General features: G+C 33.0%; 1 protein-coding gene across 1 annotated transcript in view; it reads left to right on the forward strand.

Annotated features, from left to right (window-relative positions):
• Positions 1-55: 55 nt before the first annotated feature.
• Cul2 (cullin 2) overlaps positions 56-20,767 on the forward strand; it is a 49,512-nt gene continuing 28,800 nt past the window's right edge. The window contains exons 1-9 of the mRNA XM_089246737.1: positions 56-563; positions 4,498-4,620; positions 7,282-7,388; positions 7,866-7,960; positions 8,291-8,390; positions 9,713-9,795; positions 10,372-10,468; positions 16,235-16,345; positions 17,729-17,891. Coding sequence (XP_089102863.1) covers positions 4,506-4,620; positions 7,282-7,388; positions 7,866-7,960; positions 8,291-8,390; positions 9,713-9,795; positions 10,372-10,468; positions 16,235-16,345; positions 17,729-17,891 — 871 coding nt within the window. The 5' untranslated portion in view covers positions 56-563; positions 4,498-4,505. The remainder of the gene's footprint in view (positions 564-4,497; positions 4,621-7,281; positions 7,389-7,865; positions 7,961-8,290; positions 8,391-9,712; positions 9,796-10,371; positions 10,469-16,234; positions 16,346-17,728; positions 17,892-20,767) is intronic.

Here is a 20,767-nt window from a genome sequence, read left to right on the forward strand (position 1 = left end):
TGAAATCAACCTAGACTTCACAGAATTTCTTTTCCCCTCCTTTATTTCATTTTTTACCGTCTGCTTTCTTACTGAAAAAAAATTATTTTACGAGTGTGAAAAATAAAGCGAATCTTTGTTTATATTTCATTCCGCCATCGTAATCCAGATTATAAAAATTTTGCAGCAGACGACAATCACACATCGGTGAATTAACTTTCACTGCTTTGGCATTGGTCCTCTTCTGTTCCGAAAAGCGTGTATATATATTACGGACTCGTCGCTGTTCCTAACCGATGTTAATTATTTTTCTAACTCTGATCGTCGAGTGCTCTTAATTATATGGTGTAAAATTCAGCCGCCGAATAATATGGTCAAGTGGATTAGCCGACGTGAGCATTGTTTACAATTGTGACCAGTGCAATTGAATAGATCTATCTTAGTTTTTTTATTATCTTCGTAACATCAAAAAAAGTTAGGGTATGCTGCAAACTGAAACATATTCGTCCATAGACTCTGGTTGTCTTTAAAGCCGTCTATTACCTGGTAAACTACGAAGATATCTCGACACATCACATTCTAGTGTAAGTTATGCAAACGTAACGTCTTACAGCTCCTTACAAGCTCAACTCTATACCCTCACACGTATCAAATACATTTATAGATAGTAATATAATAAAAATACTCCCTCTCGTAGCATTGGCTCTAGTCGCTGCAGGGAAAGACTGTGCCAGAAGTTTCCGATCTATCTCTTCTAGCACGATCACATATATACTTAACCAGGGCTTGACAAATCCCAAGGGCTAAAAAATTGGTATTGGCGCCTGAAATTTTTAATAGCTCTACTGATTACATACTTCTTCCGGGCAAAATAAATGCTTTTGGCTCCAGAAATGTTTGGTTGGTGCCAAGATTTTTTCCCCCTCAATTTGTCAAGCCCTGTACTTGACCAGTGCCACAGCTAAGGGAAGCAGGCGGGTCTGGTGTACTAGACTAGAAAGGGTGTTGAGTTTACGCTTCAACTGCTTCTTGTACGTTACACAGGTGCAGGGTCACAACTAGATGCTTTGTTATTGAGAAAAACATAAATTTTGGCACTCTTGTAATGTTGGAGAAATTGAAGGGTGAAATTTGTGCCCTCTCTGGTCTACGTATAGCACCAGACCCACCTGCTCCTCCCTAGTTACGACTGTGCTCAGGAACGTCAAAATGTCCCAGCTGATAAAATATCTAGTTGCAGTCCTGTGCTTGACTAAATTCAGTGAAGCTTGTGCAAGACAAAATAAAATTTTTGCGCTTTCATTTTTTACAATTTTTGGAGTTTGAAAACATTAAATCTGCATATATTTTTATACTTTATATAAAGTACTTTACATATTTAAAAAAATGAAATATGCTTTTATCTGACTGCAATATATTACAAACTTGGTTTATTCCCAATATACAGTATAGCCTACCCTTTTTCTCGCCAAATTTTTAATTATCCCAAAACGCCAATATGTCACCAACGCAGATTCCCACTTTCTTTACATCTCTCTAATCTCATTTGAAAAGTGAGAGACTTCTCACTTTCTCTACCTCAGATGAGATACCGTCCATAAACGCATGCTGTTGCGTGCAAAGGAGACTCATCAGTTCATCTACGGTCAACTCCTAGTCATGTTCTACAACTAGTTCTTGAATGTCATCCTCGTGCTCCTCCAGTCTCATGGTCTTCCCCCAAGGAACATAATCTTTGACATATGTTAGCGCCCGTTCATGAGCTAGCCCCTCAATGTGTCAGAGTGGTGGGGTTGTAAAATGCTTGCCCACCACTGTGAAGGTTGTCGTCACGGTCCCAGGTTCAAACCAGAGGGAGGACATAGATAAGATATTTTCCCTAACACCCCGCCTGTAACAGTAACAGATAGCGCCAAATTGGGTCTGGCAATAAAAAAAGAAAAATCTCCAAATACCAGATATATATAGACAGATGTCAGCACCACAGCAAGAACATGAAACAAACAAATCTGGCAACATAAATACTAAAGACAGTGGTACAGACATCCTCCTGTTTGATGTCATTTCAAGTGCTCTACGTTTTCGAAAATTACCCTTTTGTCCCCCTCTTTTTCAGATTTCCGAAATTAATTTTTTTTCCCTAGGGAAATTTTTTTTTCATTCTGTGGGTACAATCTCTTCATTAACACAAGTGTTTGTGTGCACTTCTTTTTTCACACGTTTACATGCTTCGACCTATCAGCATTAAAATTCCCAGATTACAAGAACCCAAGTTGCCTTCAAGCAGGGCAGATGCTGTTTTTACCATGGTCCAGCGTAATATGAAAAAGACAGTGTAAAAACATAGCTTGAAGAAGAAGACCGCAACATCCATTTTGAGGATACTATTGTTTACTCACCAACATCGGTTGCCGTAAACTGAAGTGTGAAGGGAGGGGGTGTTACCTCTTCCATTCAAAAAGAAATAGAATAGGATGCAAAAAAGAAGAATAGGATGATTCAGTGCTGATTCCTATGATGATTTGCAAATCCTCTCTAGAAAAAACAACTCTCCCGAAAGAAAAGTTTCTCTACCTTTTAAGGATAGAGCAATTTTTGTCCTTTTTTGTTATTTTTGGCGGTTCTGTTTTAATTGGGGAAAATTATTGTGGTGGTAGGTTGCTTTCTGGGTTAAGACAGTGGCACTATCTGTTGTGAAAATTGGGAGGAATGACATTATCAAGGGTGCACATGGACGTCATCCTTTTTCCGTTTTTGAATCTGGTAACTTAAGGTGGTGGTTCTGAAACTTTTGTCATCTGCAGTTCCCTTTCCCAATTCATGTTTTATCTGTGACTACTTAAAATAATTAAATACTAGATATTTTCACTGAAAAAAAAAACCACTTCAAAGCATAAATTAGGTGCACAAATCACTATTTCCAGGTCATCGTGACTGTGCAGGTCTGGGTTCGAATACTGTCTCGGGGAGTCTACTAACACCAACAAATTCCCTGGATGGATCATACAGGTCTCCCATATTAAAAATAAATAAAAATATTCTAAAATTATTCTACATATAACTATTCAGTTTTTTCATGGAAGTAATAAATAAATAAACGCATTTTTTCCTTTTTTTTTTCCACCAACACACATAGCCTGTTGCAACCGCAACACAAGTCTTCAATCATACAAGATAGTGAAGGTCAAGGGTTTTAAACCTACCAACCACAATTTCAATCCACCCAAGTTTGATATTCGTCTGATGGACATTGCTTGTCCCGAAATAAAATGTTATTACTATAGAGTGAAACGCTTTTAGAAGTTGGAACCTATATATATATACTCCAACAACTGTAACTGATAGAATATGAGACTTAATATTAAATTTATTCATGAACCTTTAATTAACCTTTTAAAAGGTGTCAGAACATTATGTTATACAAAATGTCTTAAGTTTTATTGCTAACATCATTCCGTAACTGGTAAATTTAAGTGCAGTAATTGAATACATGCAATCTAATATTGAGTACACTGAGCATTTTATTTTATTCGCTTATGTGTATCAAATGAATGTTTATTGAAAAAAATTTGAAGATATTGTTTTGCTCTCTAGATAATTGAAAATGGTCATTCATTTCCAATTCAGCAATCTTTTGCTTTCTATTAGAACGATTGGCCACTGTCCTTACTTTAGCAGAATTAGAATTAGTCTAAAACCTTATTGTTTATCTCATCATTTATTTTTGTATGCAATGGCATATTTACAAGAAGGCTTAGCGAGCTATAGCCCAGGGTGCCAAATTTGGAGGGGTGGCAAATTGTAGGAATGAGTGGCCAAGGAAATTAGTTGGAATGGGAGAAGGGTGGCAAAATTTTTATAGCCCACTATAGATCTGCCTCGGGTGGCATGAAGCATGTGCAGGCATGTAAGTGACCTAGAAATTGAGGGACCAGGTCATTGAACGGAACTGTTAAAGTAACCTCGAGGTTGCAAGCATATGAGTGATCAAAACAGCATGCAATCATGTGAATGGTGCGATGAAAGAAAAATATCTCTGAAGAAGGGATGATGGAGCAAAACAGTTTGGAAAACTATGCCATAATAATCTTATGAAATCTGAAGCCTTTTCCTTAAACAATGTTTTTAGCATTTAAATGTTTTATTATTATTTTTAATTGCTTGAATTCAGAAAATTGTTAGGTTTTGGCAATTTAGATTGAAGATAAGATGGAAAGGAGGAGGAAAAACTTTTTCTGCCTTTGAATATTGCAGTGATGCCGGGCAATTCAATTAATCTGTCGAGATGGTGAATTAAGAGGTATCTTTGTATTATCAAAGAAAGTTTTTGATAATTATGTAATGGTAAAGCATTTTTTATGCATTTATTGCCTTTCATGATTATTTCTGCTAAATTTGTATATTTACGAGCTTTGAAGCTTTACCTTCCATTATGTAGGACACCAATCAGAAATGGAAATAATATTCTAACAGAGTGAATTGAGATGTTTTTCTTTTTTTTAACTATTCAACCCATAGGTCTCAAGATGTCTCTCAAACCTAGGCAAGTTGATTTTGACTGCACATGGGATAATTTGAAAACCACTATAGAAGGTGTTATAACTCTTGGCAAGGTTGAGCGTCCAGTTTGGAATGATCGTTTTACATATCCTTGAATTCTATCATTCACACCTTAGAGTTGGTGTTTCTAAATAATTTTTTGTGATAATGTGTTATGTTGTAGCTTATTAAAGCAATATTGCTGACTGAGGTTTATGAGTATACTATCAATAGGTTGAATGTGAATACTGGTATTTACTGGGAGTGCAATGCAATCTAAGATGGGAGTACAATCTAAGTACTGAGAGTACATAGATTGTTGAGTACTGGGCTGTATTGGCCCCCATAACAGACCATCTACCTATTATTCCAATGAATTCCTAAGAAGTTTTATTTCAGAAGATGGGATATAAAGTGACATTTCTAGTCTCTTGATGACAATATCCAGATTATGATAGCAACGTTAATCCTTCATGCAGTTAGTTGGCTTTAGAAAATGAAAAAAAATATATATAGACCTTTTTTTTAAATTTTCTCAAGAACCAGAAAAATTTTAGTAGTGCATTTAATTAAATTACTGTAAATTTGAATATATATATATATATATATATATTTGAGAGAGAGAAGAGAGAAAAGGCATTTATTTGTATTAATAAAATACATACAATGACAAGAAAAACAAACCCAACACATAAACACAAACTGAATAACAAAGGTATGATCTCCCAAGGGACCTATGTCCATCCAGGGCAGGTCCATGAAAATAACACCAAAATGTTTTCTCGTGGCAACACATCGTTTTATGCATGCATGTATGTAAAACTGTTTTACTAAAACATACAAAATATATATATATAAATATATAATTTTTATAGTTGATTAAATGTTGTAAGATTTAGTGTAGTTACAGAAAGATTAATCCTCGCTTAATTTTCTGATGTAGATTAAAATTAAATTTGTAAAATGAGCATACAGTAGAATCTCTTACTCAAGCCATCATTCCATTTTTACTCTCACTTTTTGATAGTACAGATTGGTGAATAGAATAGTTAATGCTTGTGTTAAGAACATCCTGATATAAACCCCCTCCAAAGCAGAATATGCTGAAAACTGTGATGTATGTTGCAGAGCAATGAAAGCAATCTCTGGAAGAATTTTAAGAAAAGTGCAGAAAAACACTGTTATAAGAATTTTTACAGTAGAACATTTCTTGTCAACTCTTTGCAGAACAATGAACATTTTGCTTTGGGGGTAATCACCAATTTTATGTTTTACCCTGGTATACTGCCACTTTTGTAAATCATTCTTTTTTTCTCATTTAACCATTGAACAATACTGCTTCAACAAAACATTTTTCATATTTTGACTCTTGCTGAAGAAAGTTAACTTTGCCACCTATTGCAAAGCTGACTCAGAATTAGTTCAAAATTTGTCTCTTTCCTTCACAAAGGAGAGCTCAAACACATTTCATCATCATCATATGTTATCAGCTACTTATTTTGTTTCACAAGATTTTCAGAAGACTGGTTATACTATCAGATATATCTACTGGTTATACTATATATCTAGAGTTGATAATTTAGGAAGGAAGTTCATCTCTGCCTCTATGGGGACTCGAATTCCGGTCCCTCATATGCCGGACATGTGCTTCACTCATTTATGAGCTGTTATTTGATTGCTACTACTACTAAACCAGACATGCACCTCGTCCATATTCCTCTGCGGAACTTCTAACGAATTGGTACATGTAGTGAATGCCAGTGAAACCTGGCGTGAAGTTTGTTTCTGCGTAATTCTTGTTATGTGTAATGCTGCCATCTGCCACAGTTTTTCTAACTATGAGTGAAGTGTAATGATTGAATGATGTATTATTGTAGGCCTGTTGCTCTCTGTGGTGAGACTTTTTAATGGGGAGGTCGACGCGAATTTGCGCCTTAAAGTTGGGAACCACTGGAAACCAACTACAGCCGACCACCACTGTGGTGACGGTGAGGTTTGAACCCGGATCCTCACGATGCGAGTCCGTCACTATGACCACTCAACCACCACAGCGGCGTTAGTTGATTGCTGCCACCCTCCATTGTACAGAGCCATTCAGCATATACATGCTCCACAGATATGTATCCACAAGTATTTTATCTGCTTCCATGGCTTAGGGGTTGAGCGCTCATCTGGCATTCGAGGAACCAGGCTTCAAGTCCCAGTGAAGGCAGAGATGAATTTTCTTCTTGAATCATCATCTCCAGATATAACTAGTCTTCTGAAAATCTTGTATTAACAAGTGGAGAGGACATATTTCCTCTCCATTTATCTTGTTTCATTTGATGTCTTCCACTAGTTATTTCATTTTTCTTATCTCTTTTTTTTTCGGATGGAAGTTTTTATATAGAAAAGTTGACCAGTCATTTTGTAAGTTTTGCGTGCATAAAATGATTGCAAAGCAAAATAGTGAAAGAGCTTACACAAATTAATAATTATATTCATCTCAACTGTCAATACCCCATTAAAAGTTATAAATCTGTTATTCAATCCTTTAAGACCCTATGTTGCATAGCTAATTTGAGAAGCCTTCAAAAAATATGTAGATGTCACTTTTTAAGAGCTATTTCGAAGTATAAAATTCCTACATCAAGATGATTTTGATCAATGAAAAATTTTATTCCTTATTTATTAGATGCCATTAATTTTGAAGCTTTTCATGTTGTGTGATTGAATTTTTCTTAATTTAATTCAACACATTCCATAATTATCTTTAACTGATTATTACTGATGTGTATGCTTTATGTGTGGCTTACCCTGAACCTCTTGGGGACAAGTTGTATCAAGAAACTAAAACCTACCTTGACCAACATGTGAAATCGCTTCATCAGGTAAAAATTTCTTGTTTTTTATTTTCATGTTATTTTAAAACTCACTTCATCTGTTCCTTTTGTATTCTTTTTATAAATGTATGTAAAACATAATACAGATTGAAGTGGTTTTAACTTTTGAAATGCATTAAAAGCTGTATGAATATAGGGATTAGCACATTTCAAAAGTGAGGGCCGATTGTTTTTTTTGATAATTAGAGAGATACAGATGTATTACCAATTCCTGCCTACATATTCCCCTATTTTTCTGTTGTGCTAAAATTTTTTTCACTCCATTTTAATACAGTTGAACAAGATTCTTTCAAGCCCAAATTTTTTTTTATTCTTTGTGTGTTTGTTGAAGCTAATTTGAGTATGTTATAATTTTGTAATCCCAGTTTGCAACCAAATACTGTATCGTAATTGATACTTGATCTGATACCAAGATTTATAATGAATGTGATTTAATATTTCAATGTGATCATTCTTTGTGTGCAGCTAGTAACATCATCTCAAGAAGGCTTATTAGTTTCATATTACAAGCATTGGGTGAAGTACAGTCAAGGTGTTAATTATTTAAACAAATTATACATGTGAGTTGGAATCTTTATATTTTTCACTAATTTATTTCCCAAAATAGTTTTTTTTTCATCTTTTGAATTCAAAATAGTTATTGGAACCTAATAATTCTTTCACAAGCTTTTAGAGTTTAGCTCTCGATTTGTAAACCTTTTTCTTAATAAAAAAAACACTTTCATTCAATTATTATTCACGGCTTTCCAAAAAAAATTTTGTTTCTTCATTTATTAATTGCTGATAACAAAACAGTTTCACTAATTTAGCTAGCTATTTGCTTTATTCAATTCAATGGATTTGCTGTATAATTGTTAATTAATAAAGAACAATATGCTATTTCTGGCTAGGTATCTGAACAGGCAGCACATTAAGAAACAGAAGTTCAATGATGCAGATCTTCATTATGGGAGAGTTGAACCTAGTGATCAAATACTTGAAATTGGAGAAGTGAGTCTTTTATCAATTTTAATGAGAAGGTAATGAGATATTTTAATCCATTTGCATCACAGCTTTAAATAGCACTTTCACTTAAAAGCACTATTCACTTCATAAATCTTATATGCTCAACTCACAGTTAGCTGATATTACCATTTGTAAGGAAGAATCAACGACTCCAGGATAATCAGAAGGATAAATTTAATTTTTAATTAGATTAAATATCTATACCAATTATAACAATGAGAATCATTTTTGTGAAATCTGATACAAACGTGCATCAGTTCCAGCTCGTCGAGACAACAACGCGTGCAGCTGCCGAGTTGTACACTTCGTACTTGAGAAGATGAAAATAAAAAGTTGAAATCAATGTTATTGCCTGGATATCTAACTCAAAAGTAGGTCCAGCTAATTACTCCATATTTAATTTTCTGGGCTTCGTATCTCTAAGTGAACTCAATATTTCAAAAATCGAGAATTCAGTACAATTTTTAAAATTATTGATGTGGAAAACCCCACTAAATTTCCACATTTCTACAGTAAAATCAGCAATTTTAACACCGACTTCTATGGGGATCATCCTTTGCCTGACCCTCAAAGTGATGCTGATGATGATGTCTATTCAAAAGCTCTCATTACTGGGAGGATTGAAAAAGTGGCAAACCATTATAAAGGCATAAAGTATTATACATACACTGAGAGCGTTAAAGAAGCGACAAACCATTGTAAAGGCCTATACACGTCTGAAATGCATTGCTAGAGAATCACGGTAACCAAAGTAAACGTTCGGAAAGTGATTGTTGAGGCCCAAAAACCATTGTTGCCCTACAGTTTTTTCCCATTTGGGGCATCTGCTCTGTTCTGACAAACTTTTAAAGTAGCCTATCGTTCAAGTCGGGTTCCATTTGGTATATATGCAAAATTTGGTGATGATCGATCTAAAATTGTAGATTTGTATAGAGAAAATACACACACAGACACACAGAAAATCAATTTTATATATATAAGTATGTGAAACACTTTTTATGTTTTATTTTATTGCATTGCTTTTGTACAGTTGGATTCCAATATAACAAACTCCTCATTTTAACAATTTTTTTTAGATGCTCATGTGTACATTTGAGTTGATCTCAACCATGATATAAGGATTTTTCTTGATTAAAAAAATAATTCATGCTTTTACAAATAATTTTTCAATAATCAAATAATTTGTTATTCATTAAATTAGCGTTCGACTGCATTTTGTTTATTGGGATTTGTTTTTATTTTTCATTCAATGTTTTCGCATTAGTCAAATAAACTAGATTTTTTCAATATTAATTATTTTTTCTCAGTTGGGGTTGAATTTATGGCGTACAAATATGATTGAAGAGCTGAGAGAAAACTTGGTTCATCTTCTGCTAGAAGGAATAAAAAGGTAGTGTTTTAAAGATTTATATCTTTGTTATATTGTGGTGGAAAGAAAATTTTATCCTAAAATGCACAAGAGAGAAACAACTTGCAAAATGAAAGAAGGGTGAAAATCTTGACTTGAATTTACAGAAGTTAAATAATCTTAGTTTATGAAACTCTTCCTGTCTATCAAATGTAAAATATGTAAATCTGTTCTAGATATTGTAAAAAAAATCATCAGAGTCTGGTCTATCCAGCAATCAATTTATTGGTCAGCAGCAAAGTTAGTGGTGTACCAGAACTTCCCGAACATCCAATAATTTAGGCTAGTGTTTCTCAAAGTGGGAAATGAAATGAATCGGGTGGTGGGGAGCTGCAGAAGCTATGAATATACAACTGTATTATAGGGTCCTATGGGTTATCTTGGGTTGGAGGTGATGAAAAAATAATAATTCTGAACGGGTGACTAAAACAAAAAGTTCAGGAAACTGTGAATTAGGCATTTAAAAATTTAGTAATAAACCACATATGTTTAAAAAGTTTGGAGACTGTTATTAAAATAATATTTGTAATGCATTATATGTTTTATGTCTGTATTTAGTGACCGTCTTGGGGACAGCCCAAATCAAGCAGTCTTCCATGGTGTCATTCATTCATTTGTACAGGTAGAAGAATACAAAAAGAAAGGATCATTAGAGGTGATTTTTTAACCACTTTATGATAAAGGACGCAATATTCATAGCTGCCAACTTTTGAAAATGAAAATTCGGGAGATTTTCGCACAAACCCGTATTTTATGCTTAAACCATTCCCTAATAAATACAATAGGGATTTTTCCAAATAAAATAGGGATTTTCCAAACATAAAAGTTAAAGCGTAGGGAATAAAATCCCTACTCAAAAACTGAAGTGAAATTAAAATAGGGATTTTATACACATGGAAGTTAAACCCTTGGGAATAAAATTCCTACACAAAAAACAAGTGAAATTGGAGGCCAAAACTTCAATGATGTAAAAATAAATATTGTGTTCAATCAGAAACGCTGTGAACAAACATTCTGCGCAAAGGACCCCAAAATCATCGGAAGATGAAGGAAAAAAGCGCCAATTTTTTAAGAACACTGACTTTTTGTGACACTTGCTTGATGTTTTTTTAATTTCACGAGTGATGATGGTAGTCTTTCCATGCACGATGTTTATGTCCGTAACACAACTTGTACAAAAAGGAAAAGTCGGCCCTCTTCTGGAACGTTTGACGAAAGGAAATTCATCGGAATAAGTATCTTTAAAATTGATTAAATATGTTTTTGCTTATCACTATTCGTGCTTTGTTATATCGCACGTACGTAACTTCAACAAAAGAAATTTTGACCATATGCGCGTCACTATAATCTTCGATTATTATCCAGGACTATTGGCTGCTAAGCCATTTCCCTGCACGATAAGACAAACAACTTTCTTGTTACCATCAGAGGGTTTGTAAAACTTCCTTAAAAAGGGAGTTTCCCCATTTACGAAGTGTGACGTCATTTCGAAAGGGAAAAAAAAGGGCTTCATGCCCCACAAGAAATTCCTTAGGGACTGTTTTCATAAGCGGGGATTTTTTTAATGAAGTAGGTAATTTTTAGGGACAATTAGGGATTTTTGTGCTTTTCGTAAAAATTCGGGAGATTTAAGAACTTTTCGGGAGGTCGAGCGATGAAGCTAAAATTCGGGAGATTCCCGAAAAATTCGGGAGACTTGGCAGCTATGAATATTGCATCCAAACCCCAGTGAAATAAATTGAAGCATGTTAATATTTTTTCTTCTCTCCTCATCACCTTGAAACTTTGTTGGAACCCTATGAAAAAAAGTAGTTCTTTTCATCTCCATGATGAGGAGGTAAAAAGTTTCTATTCTAAGGTTAAATAGGTTTTACTGTATACATGTACATAAGAGGGGAAAGAAACAGGTAGATGAGGGTGAAAAGATAAAAATATACCTCATACCTATTATCTCTTATCTGTAATACTTACAGATAAGAGAGAGAGAGAGCATAGTAATATACTGTTTTCGTTTCATTTCTTTTTTTACCTTTTTTACCTTTCCTCTTTCCTTTTTCTAGCATGACATTATGTTAGAACAAGGTTATCAAAACTTGTATTGTATATAACGCTGATTCGTCAAACAGAGATCATCTGAATTTCTTGCCAATCGCTTGTGATCGAAGCAGTTAAAATAATGTTTTCATTCATCATATTGATTTTAAAAATTATAAATTAAGTCAATGAAAACAATTTTATTCTAATATTTTACGTCCTCATTTATTTAACAAAATTTTGCTATGGAATCTATCTTTTTAGTTTACAGACTTACAGTTGAAGCAGCAGTTGATTTGTATAATACAGCGGTTCTCACCCTTTTCTCACTTGTGGAGCCCTTTCTAGTCTAAAAAACCCCTTTTCTCTAGCCCTTTCTCTCGTAAAAAATGAATAGAATGGTGGGTCTCATTTTCAAAAAGGTCTCTTCGCATTCTCCTAAAGCCATTCTTCTACTTTTCCAAGGTTTAGTTTGTCCTGGACTGGAGTATGCTGCAAGGTTTTGGAGACCATACCTACAGTGGGACATTGACTTGGTTGAAGAGGTGCAGAGAAGAGCTACGTATGTCCTTATTGACACATGGGACTTGAGTTATGAAGAGAGACTTCATTTTTTGAATATGTTTAAATTGGATGAACGCAGGTGTTGGGGAGATATGATCAAAGTGTTCAAAATTTTCAACGGGATGAATAGGATGGACCATAAATTATTAGTACACCGTCAATCGACTGCTTTTACAAGGGGACACCAGTATAGATTGGTAAGGGACAATGTGAGGTTATGGTGTCGGTGAAAATTTTTCTCTAATAGGGTTGTTAATAAATGGAATAGCTTACCCCCAGAGGTAGTAAATTGTAACACAATTGACATGTTTAAAAAGAAATATAAACATGTTGGGGTAAATCAAGAAGTTATCCATACTTAGAATAAGACAACCATAAGTATTCTTATGGGCATTGCATAATATTTCATCATGTGTATATATTGTTTGTAATTGCATTTTTAATTGGGTTGTTGTATTTTTGAAATATATGACATTCATATTTATTATGGGCATCTTTTTCTCAGCCACCTTGTTAGGCATTTTGCCTGTTGTGGCGTTATATTTGTATTTATTTACAGACGCCTAAACCACAGACGTTCAACATGCTCTCTCATCCAACAGTCAACACCCTATCCCATCCAACGGTCAACACCCTATCCTCTTCAGCTCCATGGACTTTTCACCTGATCCGACTATTATACATCACTTCATTTCACTTCAGACACATTCTTTCTTTTATGTTAATTTTTTTCATAAAAACGACTCTAGTTGATAGTGTCAGTCAGCGGATAGTGCCGGGGCTTCCGCACCACACGGCCATATCATGTTGCATGTTATTCTGTTACCTGTATTTTTTGTTCTTAAAAGCCTTTGAAAATATTATAATGTAGAATTTTTTTCACACAATTATAACCATTTCATATTTATCATATATATTAAATATATGTTTATTTAAATATATGCTGTGAAAATCAAAGTAATTTTGATGCGAAAATATAATATCAGATTGCAAAAAAACGTTTGCCTTTGTTGCGTCATAAGAAATATTTATAGATCAATTAAAATTGAAAGTAATTATTCTTTTAATTATTTGGAATTTGAACACTTTTCTTAGAATCTGAACATGAAGGTTTAATTTAAAAAATTATTTTATTCAACAATAAATGAATCATTGTAAGTATAAATTTAAACCAAAAACATTTTTTTTCACCAACCCTGATTTGACACATTACAACATTTCTAATTATTTCATGAATTCATTTAATCCTAAAATTTTAAAATTTGTTAAATGCTTTTGAATTATTACATTAACTAATCATGAAACTTAATTAAGTGAATACTGTAATAAATGTGTAAGCGTACATGAAAAATAAATATAAATTTCTCTCTTTATTAAATGTGAATCATTATATTAAGTCAAAATGTACAAATAATTAATGTAGTCATAAAAGTACAATTGTGTTTTGTTACTCAAATGTATTAACTGTCAAAATAAGGTTTACTCTTCTATAGCAGCGGTTCTCAACCTTTTTTGACTCACAGAGCCTTATCCAGTATATAATTTTTATGGCAGAACCTGTAGGCTGCTTTTATTTATTTATCAAATTTACTGATTTCTATTATTTTCCTCAAGTCAAGGCGCTGCAGAGCACCGGTTGAGAACCCCTTTTCTATAGTCTTCTTAATATATTAATAGGATTAAATTTTTAAAAAAATTTGAAAATTCATGCTGTACATCTAAAAAAGTGTTTAAAAATTGTGTTTATCAAAAAATTAAATTTAAATGACTTTTTTGCTCTAAGGTTTAAATTTTCTTTCCTAGTCATAATCTGTATTTTTTTGTGAGCATTTTAGTGAAAATCTCCTTTGAATGTATTGAAAATCTGCAAAGTTATGATGTATTTTCATAAATAATATTGCTTGAATGGGTTAGCCTTAGAGACGTCATTAATGGTGCTAGAAAACTTTTTTTCTCAAAAAGTTTTTGAGATATGTACATGAACAGCATGTACAGCATGAAATTCTCCACGGTCATTTTCATATCGACACCTCGAACCTTCTAACTCCGGCTTCATACTTTTCAAAAAGAATTAACCATTCATGAAAATTGAAACCCATCTTTGCATCCACAAATTGTTTCAAATTTAGTTTCTTTCCTCGAACAATAACCGACTGGAACAACCTCCCCCCAAACCTTATTGATTGTGAAACAATTTCCGATTTTCTTTGTGACATCAATCATCTCTGTCTAACTTCATCACAGCATTCCCTTGTATAGACCTCGGCCAACCAATATTTAATAAATAATAATGAAATTTTGCATGATCAACAAGGATTGTAGAAGCAATAATTTGAATCTGGGATGATGAGTTGCATTTCAGTATCTAGTTGAATGATTTGAAATCGGAGCAATCAAGTCTTATTTTGATGAATTTTGTGTTGTGAGCCAGGATAAATATATTAATGTTAAAAAAAAACATTATTTTTTTTCTCCAGTCTTTTACTTCGTATATAAATCTTAAAATAAAAGTTGTTTTGGTAACTGCTGTGCCTCTGGTTTAAAAATACATTAGAAAAATTCCACAAAAACAAAGTTTACATAATTTTTTTGCATGTAAATTTCAAATGTAAGTGTATGAGTTATTTTTATTCATATTCTGTATGTTTTTGTGAACACTTTAGTGAAAATTTCACTTGACTATATTGAAAATTGAAAAAGTTATGATTTATTTTCTCAAACAATGACGCTTAAAAATTTAGCCTCGGAAAAATTTCAACATTTTTTTTCTCAAAAAATTTTAGAGATGTACAAATAATATTTCACACGGTGAATAAAGACGGTAAAAGCAACAAATAAAAAAAAATTATCAAAATCTGTGACCATGGGTTTTATTGCTGCGTGATTTGACGTGGAATGACCCAGAACTATTTTTTATTAAGTAGAAACCTATGTAGAAATTCTGTGGGGTGAAAGTCTAAGTACAAGCTTTAAAAAAAGTAAAACTGCGAATGGCTCATTAAATGGATGCGGGAGGGAGGCTTGAATATTTTTAGAATTTGATTTGATTACTGTACTATTTACGGTCCTATTTATCGATGGAGTCAGAATTATCATTCGAAAGCATTACTTAAAAACATTCATAGTTACCTATCAAGTATCTAACTGTACAAGAAAAATTCAACTTTGAGATCATAATGACTCTTTTAATAAAAAAGAAATATCAACCATTTTTCAACAGATCTTCAAAGTTTTTATAAAAAAAACAGTCCTCCCACTTAAGACTACAAAAACATTCGAATCACTTTTTACGATTTGTCAGTAGTTTCAAAGTTATGAGGTGAAAACAGATCAACATCGAATTCATAACCAGAAAAATTTCACCTCTTGACATCAAATAAATCAATTTTCAACTCATTTATAATTTTTTTATTGGGTGAACCTAGGTATAAATTAAAACAGGCATTCTTGCAGAGTACAAAGGTTTTCACAGAATTGAAAAATGATGGGTTTTGACTGAGGTATGGGGAGGAAATATCACTTTAAGACAAAACATGCTTGGCAGCCATCTTTGATCCACCATTTTGGATGGAAGTGCACATGAGAAATTAGGGAACTTTTTGGTATCTATTCTACACCTATCTAGGAGCTAATCCTGAAAATTTCAGCTAATTATGAATTTATGTCATATCGACCCTGTTTTTGCCCTAAATTTACTGGGCTAAAAGTAAAATCTAAGACTACAAAAACATTCAATGCCCTCAAAGGTTGTGATTCAATATTTTTTATTTTATTATTTTGTTTCATTACTGTGTTTTGAGGTGAAATTTTTGGTGTTCCTTAGTTATACCAAACAATATTTGAGACGCCCTTCTTGAGAGATACAGGAGATTATTACCGACATGAAGCCAATAAGTTGCTGCAGGAATATGGCTGCTCTGAGTACATGGAAAAAGTAAGTGATATAAATAATACCTAGGAATTAATGACAGACTTTATACATTAGAATAAATTAAAGTATTCTGAGAAAATTCTACTTTATCTCAAAGATAGAAATTTTGAAAGTATAATGTAGAATAAGTATAGCTAATACAGCATGAAAAAAGCAACTTAAAACCGAGTTAATTTTTCAATCTTATAGGAATGCTGCTTTGTTTGCAAGCAAAAATCACTCTAATTCTCTTTAAAATGCCTTATCTTTTTGAATTAAGTGAGCTTTCTTCCGATTTTCAGTATGTGCAAAGTAAGGAGTATAGGGAAAAGTATTTCATTGAGAAATCAACTGTACAAAATATCAATTGTGATTGTTACAATAAGAGGCCTTCAACCCCCTTTCACTCCCGCCGGGACATGTATGTCCAATACAGGTTCTAAAATTGGTAGTGAAAGGGTTAAGGAGGTAAGATATCTCATCAATGCCCTCAAAAGTTTAAAATGCTCTCAATCTCAGTACTAGTCTGCTCAATCATCCTCTGATGATTTGATTTTTTTTTAAAGATGGAATTCTTAAAATGACATATAGATGGTGTGCACATACATATGAATGTGTTCTATTTTTTTTCTCATTATTTCCCTATTTTCTGACAGGTTTGTTTGTACGGGGGAGGGGGATGTTGTAGTGGTAGAGTATTTACCTCAAATCACTATCATGTTGGTGGCAAATACCTAGGGGTTAAAAACCATTTCCCAGGTAACTTCTGTAATTTTCCTTTTGTGGCTTCAGATTTTGTATTTGTATCTGCCTTTTTTCTTCAGTTGTATTGAATTTGCAACATCCAGGTCCGAGTATTATCTATCTTTCACAAAAATAAATGAAGGAAAAAAAAGGATATTTTATGTCTTCACAGAGCATATCTCCAACTATTTGGGCAGCCAAAGAAGAATATAAAAAATAACAAAAATGAATGTGAATGAGCAAAATAAGGATGAATAATTTGATGACAGTGATAAGATGTATGGGGCCAATCAATTGGCATAGACAAGACAACAAATTAATTAGAAAAATACCCTTAGATGATTATTAAGTAGCCAAAAAATTAACTGTAAGAGAAATTAAAAATAAAAATGGTTAACAAAGTGAATTATCCGGAGATTCCCATACTTGAAGTAATTATAATTAATACGTGCACACACACACAATATTGTAATGATTTATGATCACCTTGTCAGTCTCGTGACCGGACATTGAACATTTTTGTTCACATTAGAAGCCACCTCGTGGGGAATTTTGCCTGTTGTGGCGTTGTATTTGTATTTGTATTTGTATTATTCTTATATTGAAAATTCATGGAGTGTTCCCCGTCAATTTATAAATTTTCTATGTAATTTTTGTATAAAGGTTTTACAAAGGCTAGATGAGGAAAATTTCAGAAGCAGAAAATATCTGCACCCAAGCTCATATCCCAGAGTCACTCAAGAATGTGAACAAAGAATGGTAGCTGATCACTTACAATTTCTGCATAGTGAATGCAAAAACATGGTTCAAGTGGAAAACAGGAGAGGTAGGTATTTTTTATTTTACTATGGCATTATTAATACACAGTGATAGAAATGCAGTCAACAAAGAGTGATTCTGAGAGGTTCACAAAAATTAATTAGGCTTGGGTGAAAGTAATTCTGAGGATGATTGGCTTGAAAATTCTGCTTGCATTGCAGCTGTGACATTCATTAGTGGAGGCTGAAAAACCATCAGAAAAATCTTTATTAGCCAAAATATTTGTTACCCAAGTTGTCATTGTACAGTAGGATGTAGTGAAAAGGTAAAAAAAAAATTTTTTTTCTTCAATTTTGATGTTTCCTGATGTATAAATTGCTGTTTGGTGAAAAACACAGTGTAAAAAAATCTCAGCATAGTCACTCATCATCTTCAGGTTGTAGGCTTAAACCTTTATTTACTGATAGCACTTTAAAGTACCACCAAATTGTTAACCCCCGTAACATCCCTTACATGCATTTTTTGGTATTGGTGTTTTGATGAATAAATGCTGTTCAACTGCTTTATGATTACCACATCATAGCACAAGTTTGGGACCACTAGTTTTTTTAGATATGCTTATTAACAAAATTCAGTTTGTTGTTTTGCCCCTGTGGAAATGTTATTTTGAGATAGTGCATACTCTTCAGGGTTGGTAAAAACCAGTTTTTTTGGTTTAAACCGGTTTTTTGTTTTAAATAGTATTAACATTAAAAACAATGAAATTTCTGAAAAATCATTCAGACTTCTAATAATTAACTAAAATAAAATGGTTATTAATGTAATTAACACTATTCCCATACTAATTAATCTAGAAATATATCTTACATTTTAACAAAAACCAACTTTTGCAATTTAGTTATTTTTTGCTTAACTCAATGGATTACTGTGTGTTTGAAAATTCTTTCAATGTTATTATTAATCATATAATATATAAAGGTTTTTCTCCAGTTACTTTCAGTATGCTTAATTAGGAAGCTATTTTGCAAAAAGTAATAAAAATTAGGTGAATATAATGTATTTAATGAAGCATAAATAATACAGATTAATTAGCAATGATTTACGATATGCAGGGTGATTATAACTAAGGTTCTGATTTCAAAACACTGTAAAAAAAAAGAACGATTGTCAAAATGACTTGAAAATTGGCATGAATATTCCTGGAAAAATGCAATTTTATTTGGTAAAGGGGAAAAAATACTTAAAAATTTAAAATTAATGACATTATCCAACATGTGGGAAATTTGCTCGCAGAATGGAAACGATAGCCAGTCATGGCAAAATGATACCTTAATTATAGCATTGCACGATTTCATAATTCATGGACACATCACAAAAAACGAAGTAATTGAACAAATAACTACAACTTACTTAAGAAATGTTAAATATGTTGTCCAACCTGAGGTTGAAAGCACAAAAATTGTTGTTCAACAACAGAATCTGAGTATGCCATGGTCATGATGTGGATGTGCTTGCAATTCAGCTTTATTAAATCAAATGCCCCCCCCCCCCCCGTTAATATTCCTGAGGAACCTCTAACATATAGGGAATGTGCTGGAGATTGCAATTCACCAAAGTTTACAATCTGACCACTATTTATAACATTTTGAGGTACCCCCCACAGCCAGAAGTTGCAAGGGTTAAGGTGCATCCTGTCAAAATGGGTCTTCAGCAGCTGCTTTGCTGGTATTGCAATGTGCATCTTGATAGAAGTTCTATCCACACACTGATGCTGTGGAAGTGCTGAAATGATGTGGTTGCACAAAATAGATTATTCTGCTGGCCAAGTACATCATCATCTACTTGCACATTTTACACCTTTTTTTCCTTTTGCTAAAGAAACTTCCATTGCTTCACGAGTATCCATGCAAATTTTCAAGTCATTCTGATCAGCACTTATTGTATAGTTTTGGAATCAAAACTTAAATTATAATCACCCTGTATATAGCTGATTATTTTTCATAAATCTGTTACTACTATACAGTAGAACCTTGATTAACTGGGCTTAACAGTGTGAAAATATTTAAAAAAAAAACCTATTGAATATTAAAACTGGGAGATATACAGTTGGAGATGTGCTACTTCTTATGGGAAAGAAAATGAAAATGTATGTGAGGTAATGTAACTACTAGTACACTGGTCTTTGTCCTTTAAGGGCAGCTGGTGTCTTTATTGGATTATAGGACAACCTGCTCCTAGCATGATGGTGTCACTACTGTTGCTGCTTCTTTGTGAAGGGAAAAAAAACCCCTGTGAGATAATACACCACTACATTTAGATGTGTGATGCAATCCTTATTCATGAATTTGCTAAAGATAGAGCATCAGAATGTAGCCAAACGTTAGAAAATGTTGTAAGAATGAGAAATTTTGGCTTTTGTATATAACTTTAAATAACTAAGATACTTCATATGAAAAAATTATATATATTCTGGCCACTTTTATAAGACTTTTTGTAAAAAACCACTTATAAAATCTTATGTCATTTAAAGATATACCATCAGAATGTACCCCAAGGATATAAAATATGGTAAAAATGAAACATTTTGGCTAATAATGAACCAATATGATATTTTTCAAGGAGAAAAATTACATTTAGGCAACTTTTATTTGATTTTTTGAAAAAAACCATTTGGTTAAAACCAAGGTTTAAACCATGGTTTAACCATGGTTTAAACCCTGATTACTCTTAACAATGATATTCATATGCTGTTTATGTATAACCATTCAAAATTTAATTTTCATGTTATCTCAAAAACTAAAGCCAATCTGACAAAACCAATGCCAGATTCGGAATCAGTGCCCCAAAATCATCCTAAAATCACTGAAATATCTTTGAGAACAAAATCAGGCTCAACACTGTTAATTAATATTATGCATATTAATTAATATTATGCATATTAAT

Source organism: Pholcus phalangioides, unplaced genomic scaffold (assembly GCF_987345545.1).
Source record: "Pholcus phalangioides strain wild (caught in Gottingen) unplaced genomic scaffold, Ppha-v1.0 ptg000003l_1, whole genome shotgun sequence".
Taxonomy (NCBI): domain Eukaryota; kingdom Metazoa; phylum Arthropoda; class Arachnida; order Araneae; family Pholcidae; genus Pholcus; species Pholcus phalangioides.